We start from the raw sequence: 14605 nt of genomic DNA on the forward strand, positions 1-14605 counted from the left end.
CCAGCTAGGGTGTCTGGGAGAACCAACAATTTGGTGCCTCCTGGATCCACCCGTGAAGTTCAGAACCAGCTTTCTGTTGCCACTCAGCGTGAGGAACGTTGCTGGGGCTGAGCCTTTATAAACTCTATCCCTGTCTGAAGGATGTCTCCCATGGCTGTTTCTGCTTCTTATAATTGGAGATACAGAGAGGACTCAGCAGCCCAGCCCAAAGAGATCCAAGCTAGAGGGGGTTCAGTCTGACTTTTCTTTTCCCTGGCAGTGCCATATATACATATGGCATGCATACAGACTGCATTCACATTGCACAGTAAATCCAAGCCGGTTGCATTGCAAGCTCCTTTTAGGCAGTTTCACTTTCCCATTATCCTGAAGTGACAGTATGCCACTGCATTTGCTTTTTAAACTGCACAGAGAGATTAAAATTTAAAGCATTTTCCATTGCAACCAAAATAGCAAGTACATTTCCAGCCATACAAATTTTACATTAAATGTACTTCTCTTAACAAAGCTTACCTTTCAGGCCTGAAACTAGCTGAGAGCATTCGTTCACATTTTATCAACCCACATGCAGTTCACTCAGCAGTTTTTGATTAATGCAGAGACTGAAACATAGGAATCTGTTCTGAATGCAGCTCATTCTTGTTAGCCTATCACTCCAGACCCGTTTTTTTAAAATTCAGAAAATATACTATTAACATTTCATAATTAACCTCAGTGTGTTCTCATAGTATTAAGGTAATTTCAAGGATATTTTAAAAGCTATAGACCTCAGTAATTTTCTAAAGAGATGCTAAGCAAGCTGTATAATTTAATTTGAGAAATATTAACAGCACTTCTTGAGTAACAGAAACATCCGAATTTAGTAAGTTCCACTTGCTAAATTGGGTCCAATCTCAGAGATGTTCCACATCTACAACTTCTACTGAGTGGGCTGAGCTTTCTGTCATGTTTAATATTTGATGATTCCATTAAAAAATGCAAGTATTTTTATAATGGGCACATTTAGCTACAGTTAGCATCCAGAATCATGCATAAAGTTATTTGTATTGAAATAGTAAAATTTTTACAGACAATTTTCAAAGGAAAATTATTTTCTCATTTATGATGTGGGTTTGTTGAATCTAGAACAGTTACGAAATTTTATGGAAGTCTTGGTTAGAAGAAAATTTGGTTTTGCTTTGGCTTGATCTTTTTTAATGCTGGTATGTAGCACAAGATTTAGTCACAAGTACAGTACTGCGAAAAAATTCTGAGGTACTGTGCTTTGATGTGATACAACTTTATGAGACATACCAATGTAACATAAAGTTGCTTTAAGGCACTACTAAGTAACATGTAACAAATACAATATACATAGGTTAAAAAAAATTAACATAAAATCTTTTTTCTGATTTTTGCAGAAAAGCAGTACTGTTTATCAAAGCATCTGCTATGGAAACATATTTAAAAATTATAATAGTCTACACTTTTACAGAATTACCTATCTTATGTTTTCATGCTGCTGTCCATGATGAATACCCTCCATCTGAATCTCTCCTCCAAAAAATCAACCGTATTGTCATTCCCTGGTGAACTTCATGGAGGATCTGATGTTTCTTCACATCTGAGTTCAAAACTCTGCTTAAGTTAGAGTTTCAATTTGCACAGGGAAAATTAAGTATACCTGTTTTTTTCTCAAGCATTGCGCAACATAGGTTTCAAATTTATTTACAAATGCTTGGTAATCAGATTTCACAAGCCTAAGCTGGCAGAATCTCTTTTATATAAACAACATAAGGTCAAATATATTTCTGAGGTGAATTCACTAAGTTGAGTGAATTTGGCTCATGGTTAGTAGTTTATAATTCTGGAGGGCAGTTTAAAGCAATTATTACAAAGTTGTAATCATCATCCTGAATGCGGTATTGAAGTAAGTGTTTTGCCTGTCAAATAGATTCACAAATTCGTATGTTTTTTTCTGTTTCTCTATATATTATTTCAGGTTGTGTACGACAAAGTCACAGAGCTCAAAGGTTGTATACTGAAGCTTGTCGTGAAAAGCAAAGGAACATTTGTGGGAGCTGTTAACATTCAGCTGAGCAGTGTCCAGTTAAATGAAGAAAAGTGGTATCCACTGGGAAACAGCGTAATTTAAATGTTGTCTAAGATAATTCAATTATTTATCCACTAATGTTCTTTATCCCATTTCCCACGGTACATTTTGTCTCAGTTGCCCTTGAGAATATGCAGTCATCTGCTGATCACATACCTTAACATTTCTAATCATAAGGCTATTGCCTTAAAATTGCTACCATCTTCCTGCAACTGATTCCTGCCAGTTTGAGTTTAAAAATCACATGCTAAGAACTTGTAGCAGCATGCAGGAAATTCTTATGACAGCAATAAAGATTTTTGGTTTGTTCGTATTAAATGGTACTGTAAAAATACTAAATTCCGTACACATCGAAGTGTGGGGCCTAATATTTTGCCCATTAATTCCAATGACTGTGTTGAAACAATGCTGCTAATGGTGTAATTTATCAGGATCTGCTATGACCCCGCTGCATATGATGATTTCACCAGAGAACCATGGGATGGCTCCCTGGATGCCAATGCATTTCAGATGTCTATCAAATTTCATGTTAAATCTTATACAATCAATACAATTTTTTAAAAAAAAGAACTTAAAAGCTTTGCACTTTACACATTTTGTTCAGTATATGTTGGTGTGCTTTTACTTTTTGTATAATATAACGTTCAATCCAGGGTATTCGTCAATAAGATATGTCATTGTTTATTCTGACAACGAGGAAGCAGATATAACTGGTCATTTGTGAGAAGAAAGGAGGAGGGAGAAGGTAATATTCACGAATAAATAAAACATACTGAATGTAAGCTTTCAGTGTGGTATTTATTTAAGATCATGCTATAAGGAACCTTTGTTCAGTAGTCTTGCCGCATTGCATTCTTATGCTGCATAAGGGAATCAAGTCAATACATGTATTGACCTCAGGGCTATAAAATGTATATATACATATTAAACAATGAACATGAGTGGTTCCTTTGAGTTCACTAAGGCTAATTATGGGCTCTCTTCTTCAAAGCATTTTTACCTAAACTGAGGAAGCACTTAAACAGATCTTTAAACATTTAGCATGTGAGCAGCCATAATGAACTGTCCATTATTGCCAGCCTCTTACACACATATAGCTGACCATGTATATATACTTTCCAGGACCAAGGGCACATTTTTAAGGCATGGGATACGTGTCGATTTGTGATCTGATCTGCTGCAAAATTTTAAGTTACCATATAGTGAGTAGGTCTGACATTTGTCCTACCAGGTGGAAAAGTGGTCAACAGAGGGATAATAATGCCGGAAGCTGAAGATAATTGCCTTCTTCTCCCAAAGGACATTCACAAATCATTCTTCAGAAGGTAATATTGTATAAAGCTCCTGAAGTGGGACTAGGAGTGTTATTTAGGAAACTAAATAAGCTGGAGTTTTTCTCAGCATCAAACCAATTGACTATGTCACTTGGTCAGTTTTTGTCTGAGAATAGATACACCAGATCGCCTGGGGAAATTAAACTCCTCCTCAGTAAGAGGAGGTGGGGGGAACTCTGCTTGAATATTAATATTATTAGTATTCTTCAGAGCTGAAAAAAGCTATAAAATATTTACCACATGAAAGGGATATTGGCTAGCATACAGATATGATCACTACAAAGATCACGAAGTCTAACATTTTAGATTATAGGCTCTCCTGGGTAAAGAATCAAGTGACTTGTCACTCAAGCACAGAAAACACATTAAGGCCAGCTTACAATGTTATCAAATTACCTGACCTTACAGTTCAACATTGATTTTAGATTCTTCTTAGTCTACTGTCTTTGTTTCCTTATTGTAACTATAATGCAATTTTCTAATAGTGTTATTTCCTGTGACATTTTTTAATCATTGTTTACTGCATGCCCTGATTTTCCATCTTAGAGCAACATTAAATAAAATAACATTAAAATGGCATTAAATAAAAAGAGCACTAATATATAATAGTATCAGAACTGTCTGCAAACACAAGCAATACTGTTTGGTATTAAAGAAAGAAACTTATCAATATAACATCCTTTTAAAAAGAAAAAACCAAACATGTTTGAGTAGCAAATCTGCAATTAACTGGGTAGATATAGTCCTGTGGATGCTCAACAATACTTCAGTTTTTTTAATACAGGAAAATTGTGTCTTATGGGCAAGATCTACACTAATAGCTATGTGTGCTGGTTTTGGCTGGGATAGAGTTAATTTTCTTCATAGTAGCTCATATGGGTTTATGTTTTGGATCTGTGCTGAAAAAAGTACTGATAACACAGGGATGTTTTAGTTACTGCTGAGCAGTGCTTACACAGAGCCCAGGCCTTTTCTGCTCCTCACCCCACCCCACCAGCGAGGAGGCTGGGGGGTGCACAAGAAGTCGGGAGGGGACACAGCTGGGACAGCTGACCCCAAATGACCAAAGGGATATTCCGTACCATATGACATCATACTCAGCATGTAAAGCTGGGGGAAGAAGAAGGAAGGGGGGGGACGTTCAGAGTGATGGTGTTTGTCTTCCCAAGTAACCGTTAGGCATGGTGGAGCCCTGCTTTCCTGGAGATGGCTGAACACCTGCCTGCCGATGGGAAGCAGTGAATGAATTCCTTATTTCGCTTTGCTTGCGTGCGTGGCTTTTGCTTTACCTGTTAAACTGTCTTTATCTCAACCCGCGAGTTTTCTCACTTTTACTCCTCTGATTGTCTCCCCCATCCCACTGTGGGGGGAGTGAGAGAGCAGCTGTGTGGTGCTTAGTTGCCGGCTGGGGTTAAACCATGACACTGTGTCAGGCAAGAATTTGTCCTCAGAGATCTCAAATCACACAATCAACCCTTGCTTTTTCTAAAATTCTTCTAGTCCACCTCAAAGCATTGTGCTTCCTAATTCCTCCGTTCACCGTAAGATGTATCCTGAGCTCCCTGCTGCTATAAGGAACATAGCCCTTTACAAATCAGTCCGTGAATTATTTGTCTTTCTTTAGCATCAGGAGGTTTAAGACTAAGCTAAGAAAAGGTACTGATATTAGCATCTGAGTTTTCATCATTTTAAGACTTGGTTTTTTTCTCAAAACTATTTTTCCAAGTAGCAAAATTACAGTGGACATTAAAGAGGTAAAACCCAATCACAAGCTGCTGTTATTATAAATGTAAAGGGTACATCCTATGTGTAATTTTTCCTGTTCCTTTGGAAAGATACAATGGTAAGAAATTTTGTTCAATACAAATAAAAATGTCAATGTAACATGCTCATAATTTTGCAGTCTCAGATCATAAATATTAGAATATTATTCTCAGTAATTAGTCATAATTTTGAAATTAGCTACAAATGAAATTATTATCTGAATTTAAAAAACATCCAAAAAAATTCAGTTTTTATGAATTAGTTCTAAATAATGGTAGGGCCAATGTCAGTAGCCATTACTTATTCAGGATACCATTTACTCACACAAGAAGTCCCATTAGCTTAATAAAATCATTGAGAACATGCCACTCTGCACATCAGACCGCTGAGTTGTTGCAAGCCTAGTGATGTTGCTTTATTGAGCAGGGTGTGATCCTCCAGAACAACTGCTACTGCAGAGCATCATTAATAATACCAGACATGAACAAACAGTGATGCAGGTTCAAGATCGCCACCATCTTTGGACAACAGGGGAACATTACGGTAACCTGTAAACATAATAACACTTTATTAGTGTGTTAACCACAAACAAAAAGATTATGATGGAGTGTTTTTATGATCTACTATGCAAATAAGGCATAATTTATGATTCTCTAATAACTCTTTAAAATAAACTGAAATGATACAGAACCTAAATCCCATTTCTACCAGTTTTCTCCTCTACATATATAGTATTTCAATTCTGGCATTTTTGGACACAGAGTGAAAAACTCCGGTGTGGATGTTTTTTTTTTCAAATTGAAGACTTTTATCATAGAATCATAGAATACTTTGGGTTGGAAGGGACCTTTAAAGGTCATCTAGTCCAACCCCCTGCCATGGGCAGGGACATCTGCAACCAGATCAGGTTGCTCAGAGCCCCGTCCAACCTGACCTTGAATGTTGGCAGGGATGGGGCATCTACCACCTCTCTGGGCAACCTGTGCCAGTGTTTCACCACCCTCATTGTAAAATTCCGTATATCTAGTCTAAATCTACCCTCTTTTAGTTTAAAACCATTCCCCCTTGTCCTGTTGCAAAGGCCCTGCTAAAAAGTTTGCCACCATCTTTCTTATAAGCCCCTTTTAAGTACTGATAGGCTGCAATAAGGTCTCCCCGAAGCCTTCTCTTCTCCAGGCTGAATAATCCCAACTCTCTCAGCCTTTCCTCATAGGAGAGGAGTTCCACCCCCTTGATCATTTTTGTGGCCCTCCTCCGGACCCGCTCCAACAGGTCCATGTCTTTCTTATGCTGAGGGCTCCAGAGCTGGACGCAGTACTCCAGGTGGGGTCTCACCAGCGCAGAGTAGAGGGGCAGAATCACCTCCCTCGACCTGCTGGCCACGCTTCTTTTGATGCAGCCCAGGATACGGTTGGCGTTCTGGGCTGCAAGCGCACATTGCTGGCTCATGTCCAGCTTTTCATCCATGAGTACCCCCAAGTCCTTCTCGGCAGGACTGCTCTCAATCCCTTCATCCCCCAGCCTGTATTGATACTGGGGGTTGCCCCGACCCAGGTGCAGGACCCTGCACTTGGCCTTGTTGATCCTCATGAGGTTCACACAAGCCCACTTCTCGAGCTTGTCCAGGTCCCTCTGGATGACATCCTGTCCCTCAGGCATGTCAACCACACCACTCAGCTTGGTGTCGTCTGCAAACTTGCTGAGGGTGCACTTGATCCCACTGTCTATGTCATTGATTAATATATTAAACAGTACTGGTCCCAGTACGGACCCCTGCAGGACACCACTCATCTCCAGTCTCCATCTGGACATTGAGCTGTTGGCCACTACTTTCTGGATGCGTCCATCCAACCAATTCCTCATCCACCAGACAGTCCACCCATCAAATCCATATCTCTCCAGTTTAGAGAGAAGGATGTTGTCAAAGGTGGTGATACTTAAACATGGAGGAAGCATACATTTTAATATCCAAAGATGTTATGCGCTGCATACATACTTCTGATAGCAAATTAAATAACTTGTGAATCAACAGTGATAGTGCCTTAGAGAAGAATGGTGTTGCAGCAGTAATGCACTGTCCAGCTGAGGCAGAAAAAATGTGTAGTAAGATCTTCTACCATGACATCTTAAGTCTGTTAAGGATGTCCTTTTACATATGAGTGATTCCCAGTACCAGAGATAAGACATGCCTTAGAAACTACATATTCATCTAGTTGTTGAAGCATTTGGAGAAGTTATAGTTCTCAACTTCAAAATTAATTAACTTACCTGCTCAAAAAACAAAACAATCCCCTCTCCAAAACCCCAAACCTGTATTTCTTTATTTGACTGTAAATGTCCATTATCTAATAGTAATAAACAATTTCACTTTTGATTTAAAAAAATGTTCTGTGTTTTATCTATATTTATATAAATGCAATTATTTAAGTAAGTATCTGTTATGAATAAGCATCTACGTTCAGAACTGCAGTTTTGAAAATCTTTCCTTAGGTGTGTCTGGATCGTGTGTAGTCTTTGGGACCCTCATTTATTTGGGTTTGGATTTTCTTGATTCTTTTATACGACATGAGAGTTCACCTGGCATCTAAGGTTCAGCGTCTGGATAGCATATATTAAAGCTGAGTCCAGGCAATATGCATTTGAGATCAACTTTTAGAGCATGCACACAGTATATGGAGGACTTGGTTTATTTCCTATCCAAAGATACACTTCAAGGACTAAGACTCATTTCTAAAGACTGTGTTCTAAGCCCTACCTACAGAATATTCTACAAAGTGTAAAACTTCTTTTTTATTGAAATTGTTCCAATTTGTATGAAATAATTAACATTCATTGATCCAGTGATAATAACAGTAATGATTGAATTCCTGTCCTATATTACTGCAAGAGGAAATGACCTCAAGCTGCACCAGGGGAGGTTTAGATTGGATATTAGGAAAAATTTCTTTACCAAAAGGTTATCAAGCATTGGAATAGGCTGCCCAGAGAAGTGTTGAGTCACCATCCATGGAGGTATTTAAAAGACGTGTAGATGTGGTGCTTAGGAATATGGTTTAGTGGTAGGCTTGGCAGTGCTAGGTTAACAGTTGGACTTGATGATCTTAAAGGTTTTTTCTAGCCTAAATGATTGTATGATTCTATGATTAGTATTCTACATGGCAGACTCATTGGGACAGGGACTGTAACCCAGACCCTCCTCCTCTCGCCTTTAACCACTCAGCTAGAGAATTATTCTCACCTTCAGCCCCTCTGAGTATACCTACTTAATCATTGCATGAAAAATCAAATACTGCTACAGGTTGGCAGCCAGCATTCTTCCCCAGTGTAATCTACAGGTGAGTTGGGAGGCTGCTGCTGGGGAAAGGAAGGCAGTGATGATATATATTTGAACCCTTCCAAGAGAAAATGCAGGGGAGGGTGGCAATGGCACAACTTTGTTCCACTGCCTGTCAAAGAAAAAAAAAGATGTAAGCACTGCTCAGCTTTTGGAAGCAACTTGCCCTCAGGGGACATCTCAGGGAGATGAATCCTAGGGAAGGAGGGACAATCCTGTAGTGCAGATTAAAGCAATCGGAGCTGTGAAGAGTAAGATTTAAATCCTAACTCACTCTTTAGCATGTTTAGACAGTTCTTTCCTAAGAAATCTAGACTGTTGTTACTCCTTCTGTAAGATACATTATTTTCCCCTTTCACTGTTTAGGGAGCTTAGGTACCTAAAGCAAAACCATGGTTCCAGATCTGGAATCCAGAGGTCTCAATGTTAAGCATTGCAATAAATTTTGAAATTATCTGTCAGTTCATCTCTTAGAAGCATTTTATTTATTTCTCTGGGCATCTTGATGGCATCTTACATATTTTTACATTGTGTTAAGTGGGGGTTGGGGCAATTTGTTTGGCAGTGTTTACAGGTTTTGTACCTACACTCATTTACTAGCATTTTGAATTACTCCACTCAAAATCCTTCCTGTAGAATCTGCATACACTTACTTTTCCAAAATATGAATCCCTCATTTGTGACCAAAATTAATTATACAGGCACATCAGAGACACACTTAAAAATTATACCCAAAAAAAAAAAAAAAAACCCAAATTGGTGGGTTTACAAGCATATGTAAGCTTTAGTGTCTGCTATTTAAATTTGCCTCAGGCGTGTGAGTTGGCAGGGTTTTTTTTTTCATTATCCTGAAGTATACAAAAAAAAGGAAAGTAAAAGGTGATCAGTGTAAAAATTTATGTTGGAGAAAAGCAAGTGTGCTTTAAGAGTAATGTCTTTGTTCTTGTGCAACTCCTCAACCTCAATTAAGAATCACAAACAGCTTTATGACTTCAGAACCCGGAAAGAAAAAGCCATTAAAAATCCTGTTAAGCTTAATAAAAAAGGCAGTGTCTATTGCCAGCTCCAATGTTTTGTCTTCACAACTTCATTCACTAATAAAAATTGGTTGTTTTGTCAGAAATAGCTTTGGAAATTCAATATAGTAAACAACCATTTTACATAAACCTTTCTCCTTGGCCTACTGACTTCTGTGTCTGCTCTTTATGGGCAACCTATTAATCATGTAGGATTCCAGAAGCTATATTGGTATAATAAAAGAAACACTACCAAGAAAAATACTATAAATATTTTGCTTAATTTATATTCTTCGTTTTCCACTCTGAAAAGTTGCAGATAGGTTACCTGAGGTTTTGGGGTTTGTTTTGTTTTGTTTTAATTTGGCTTGTATTGGGTTTTGAGCCTAACTGAGCAGAAAGTGCACAAAACTGTTGCCTTTGTAGTAGTTCTGACTAATCTCTCTTCCTGTTTCCTATTATAATGAGTTAAAATACTCTCTAAGCAGTTTTTATCTAGAATGGAATACTGCAGTAGAAAAAATTAACTGTCATTAATATTATTTTGACTTCTACACCGTGGATTTGCAGTCAGAAACTACAATGACTTAAAAAATCAGAGAGTGCAATTTTTACCTATGGTTACACAATTCTCCTTTAGGAAATAAACGTAATGCTGTACTCTATCAATACTACAGTAATGATAAAAGACTGGAATTTGTAGGTTTTTCTGAGCTGTTATAGGTGGCTCACAAAAATATTACCTTTATTCAAGCTCAGCAGTGGTAAAGTGTATTGACCAAGGAATTCATTTGCAACCAGAGATATCTCATCCTCCACACAGAAGCGTATCAATGCCAATTCTGGAACTTGGACAGTAAAAGAGAAAGTTTCATCCCATCTAGGGTTCAAAGCTAATGAAAAGAGAAAATACACAATATCAAAATACCATTTCATTTATTCTACTTAATATCTGAATTATTGTATCTGCTATCACTAGTCTGAACTGGTAAATCTCTTTTCCCTAGATTTCTGTGCCCATTTAAATAAATGGTGGAGTTTCCCCCTGACTGCAGTGATACATAGGTCACATCTTTTGTATACATTATGGAGTTAAAACTGTCAGAGGAAAGCTCTCAGAACGAAGCAAACACAGAGAGCTTGGGACTTGCCTACAGTATGCAGGCCAGCCCCTTCTAAGAATTTGTCATGTATTAGCTACATAATACTGTAAATCAAAAGCCTAAGAAAGTTGGTGTCATCTCTTAGAAGAGAGCAAAATGGGACAGCGATAGCCAGGTTAAGAACCTCCGCTCAACATAGATTTTCCTATAGCCATACCAGTTTCATGTTTTTGCCAGTTTCTCCTTTTACAGTGCTGAAAATGAGGCAGGAGCTAAAGAAATTAAGGTAGTAAAGCAATCACTTGACTAAAAATCCAAAAAGAGGATGTGGAACAGGAGGGGGGTGCTTTGTCTTGAGCAATGTTCATACAGAGAGAAAGAGAATTCAGGGGCTGATTTAAAACAGCAGCCATTTACAAAAAGGAAAAAGGAAAAATATAAGACAGAGGCACAGAAGAAAGGAGATCACAGGGAACCTTTAATCTGAGACATCAAGAAGATCTATATGATAAAGGTAAGGGAGTGCTTGAAGACAACTACAAAGAGTACATGCTTCACCTGTCAAGCAATTAAGGGACTAGTCCTACTAGAAACTTCATATGAGCTAAGTGATGACATCACAGAAATTTCTTCAGGAAAAATGCCTTTAAATTTACCAATTAGTGTACTGAGATTGGCTGGGATAGCGTTCATTTTCTTCATATCAACCCATATAGTGCTATTTTTTGGATTGGAAATGGCTAAACATCTGCCTGCCAATGGGAAGTGGTGAATGAATTCCTTGTTTTGCTTTGTTTGCACACGCAGCTTTTGCATTACCTATTAAACTGTCTTTATCTCAACCCGAGTTTTCTCACTTTTGCCCTTCCAACTCTCTCCTCCATGCTGCTGGGGGAGACTGAGCAAGGAGCTAGGTGGGGCTGAGCTACTGTCCAGGGTGAGCCCACAACAGTGAGTAAAGACAACGCATTCCATCTTCCTTCAGGAAAGTGCTACTAAGAGAGTTTGTGCTTCCTTAACCTACTAGTCTACAAAAATGGCATGTAGCATGAACTTCTGCTACAGATTTTTGTGCCAGAAGATCCTAGTCTAGAGAGAAATAATTGCAGTCTCTGTAAGTACACAACAGCTTATTGGGATGGAAAAATGGTAATTCCTTATGAAATATTATTGAGTTTTGTTCACAGTCAAGAGAATAAGACTGATGCTCACCATTGCTTTTTATAACACTAGATTTTTTTTTTGCTTGATCTTCTGGCACACCGTAAATTTCTATCTGCACTAAAGGGTCAGCTTTGTTAGTCTTCGACAGGTTACTGGGTGGTAACTGATGACCACAGATGAGCTGGAAAATTAAAGTTGTAATATATTGAAATAACTGTAAGAATGAACTTTACATAGTAGCCATATAATAGCCATAGTAGCAAAAACTGTTCCATAAGAAACTACTATAAGAAGACTATACCAGCCATAAACTGTTATAAAAATACACATTAAACACAATGAAATTAAGAATATGATGCTTCCTACTTAATTTAATTCTTGGTTAATTTCATAGAATCATAGAATCATAGAATGGTTTGGGTTGGAAGGAACCTTTAAACGTCATCTAGTCCAACCCCCTGAAATAAGCAGGGACATCTTCAACTAGATCAGGTTGCTCAGAGCCCTGTCCAACCTGACCTTGGATGTTTCCAGGCATAGGGCATCTACCACCTCTCTGGGCGACCTGTTCCAGTGTTTCATAAAAAAGAAAAAAAATCTGATATCATGCTTTAAATAATAATTTTCAGATTTAAGCTTTTTTATTCAATAACTAGTCATAAAAATTATATTTGGTTACCATGCAAAATAATGATGTTGGAGGAATCAGTCTCATGATTTTTGCATTTTCTGAGATCAAAGTCATGAACTTCTATTAAAGCTGTGTCTGGTGGACCAGCGCTAACATCCACGGTGACATCAGCATTGTGTTACAGGGTATGTAGCAGAGTGTCTCACCTGTGTTCCTTCTCTTTCACAGTAACACATAACAACTCTGCATTTAGTAGGCTCTCTGATGTTTTTCTCCTTAATTTAGTTAGCTACCTGGAAATTTTGCCTCAAACTGCCCTGTAATCTGGCACCCAGCCTAAGAAAGCATTTATGAAAGTCACAATTTTGTCTGCTTTCTATCCATATTTCAGGACACCTAGGAGATAATAACCATCTGTACAGTAATCTGCTTTTTAGAAATCAATGTATGGAATGTATCAAGAGAGATATACAAGCCTGCAAGCCTAGGTGAAAAATATGACTCTTATGATCCAGATCTCAGGACTAAGCATCAAAACTCATGATACAGATTCTTATTCCCCTGTCAACCCCCCCAAAAATCAAACCCCATAAATTCCACCTTTTGCTTAGGTATTTTCTGTAACACGTTGCTCCAGATAAAGTTCTAGCCTGAAACATTGAAGAGCAGTAGCTTAGCAAACCCTGATGCTGTCCACTTTCTTACTAGAAAATAGCTACTACCTTCACTGGAAAGCTTTGCAAGATGCAAGCACTTGATGAACTGCCCACTTAGAACCAGGGGAGGTTCTTTGACATGCCCTGAATGTCATGATGAAAATTCAGCCACATTGGCCAAGTCGTATTTCCCACTCTTACCCCATTGCTAGACGCAGTCTAAGTCTCCCACGGGGTGGGAAAAGAGTGAGTTGTTTTTAGCACATTATGACCCAAATCCGTAAATCAAATCAATTTTTGAGACCCGAGGTGAAGCAGACATACAGAGAGAGTAGTAAATAACATACTTCTGAGAGTAGCTCAGAAGTTTCCATATGAAACATTTTTTGAATATTTGTATTTCTGCTTCAAAGGTTATAGGCTTTTTATTGATGGGAATTGTGGCATATCAGGTTAAGAAGGGTACTGAATTCAGTAAAATTGGGCTCTGTGTGATTTTTGTGTTCATTTATGTTCTTCTCTTCATTCATTCATTCACAGTCAGTCTGAAAGATTTGACCCCTAGATGTTTTATATATTTGCTCTCTTAAGTAATTTCTCCATTCATCAAGTTAGTAACTCTTCTTTAGCAGAAACATTTTCCTTTGACTCCTGCTCCTGACTTTTTGTCTTCAACCACCATTTCCTGTTTTTTGCTGCTGACTCGATGAATGGGGTTCTCCGCACCCTACAGTCCCTCAGCTGGTGGGATTGCTTCTTTGTATTCTGCACTACCCAGCCTGTCGTCTCAGTCTACGTCCTCAGTCTAAAAAGCTGCCTTTCTCTTTTCCAACTTCTTCCAAATTCAGACATTTCTTTCCCATTGTCAGTGATTTTGTCTGTCTCCTGCACTACAGTTGGGGATTTTTCCTCATCTTAATTAACTCCAGCTTTATACAAATAAGGGCTGAAATAACTGATGTATCTGCATGGGTGCTTGAAATCATCCAGTAATGTCTATTCATAATTGGTATGCTCACTGTTAGGACACTAAAATGTTCTTGATTAGGTGTATGCATTATGTAAGTATTTTATAATTGTTATTAGCTAATGTTTTATCGCCACTATTTATTTCTCTGAAAGAAACAAAATAACAATTATACACTAATTTTATGCTAATTAAATAATATTTATGCAAGTATTGTACTGTGTAATCAGAAATAGCACTTTTTCATTGGGAAAAGGTAGTTTTCTAACTAGTGAACAATTATAAAACATCTACTTGGCCTCAAAAGAAGGGTTTTTCTAACCCATTATATTTAAATGACAAGTATTTCTAATATTTTTAAGTAAATCAGATTTTAATTTGGGAGAAGTAGAAATAATTCAAAGGTTTATTGATTCATCCCCCTTTTTACACTTATTTATATCATTTTAGGATGATAAATAGTCTTTTATGTATGCATGGGAAGATGATGAAACTTAAAAGAAGCATAAAGCTTCCTATCATATCTTTAAACATTTCAATTTGT

At 37.8% G+C, this 14605-nt stretch overlaps 2 protein-coding genes across 2 annotated transcripts in view; one reads left to right on the forward strand and one right to left on the reverse strand.

The window, feature by feature from the left end:
- PIK3C2G (phosphatidylinositol-4-phosphate 3-kinase catalytic subunit type 2 gamma) overlaps positions 1-2872 on the forward strand; it is a 209323-nt gene extending 206451 nt beyond the window's left edge. The window contains exon 33 of the mRNA XM_075160158.1: positions 1982-2872. Coding sequence (XP_075016259.1) covers positions 1982-2134 — 153 coding nt within the window. The 3' untranslated portion in view covers positions 2135-2872. The remainder of the gene's footprint in view (positions 1-1981) is intronic.
- A 2783-nt stretch (positions 2873-5655) lies between these two features.
- The window catches only part of PLCZ1 (phospholipase C zeta 1), a 56224-nt gene continuing 47274 nt past the window's right edge, over positions 5656-14605 (reverse strand). Inside the window, exons 11-13 of the mRNA XM_075163805.1 lie at positions 11856-11988; positions 10284-10433; positions 5656-5738 (exon numbers count right to left, since the gene is read on the reverse strand). Coding sequence (XP_075019906.1) covers positions 5656-5738; positions 10284-10433; positions 11856-11988 — 366 coding nt within the window. The remainder of the gene's footprint in view (positions 5739-10283; positions 10434-11855; positions 11989-14605) is intronic.

The sequence above is a fragment of the Calonectris borealis genome, chromosome 1 (assembly GCF_964195595.1).
Source record: "Calonectris borealis chromosome 1, bCalBor7.hap1.2, whole genome shotgun sequence".
Taxonomy (NCBI): Eukaryota; Metazoa; Chordata; class Aves; order Procellariiformes; family Procellariidae; genus Calonectris; species Calonectris borealis.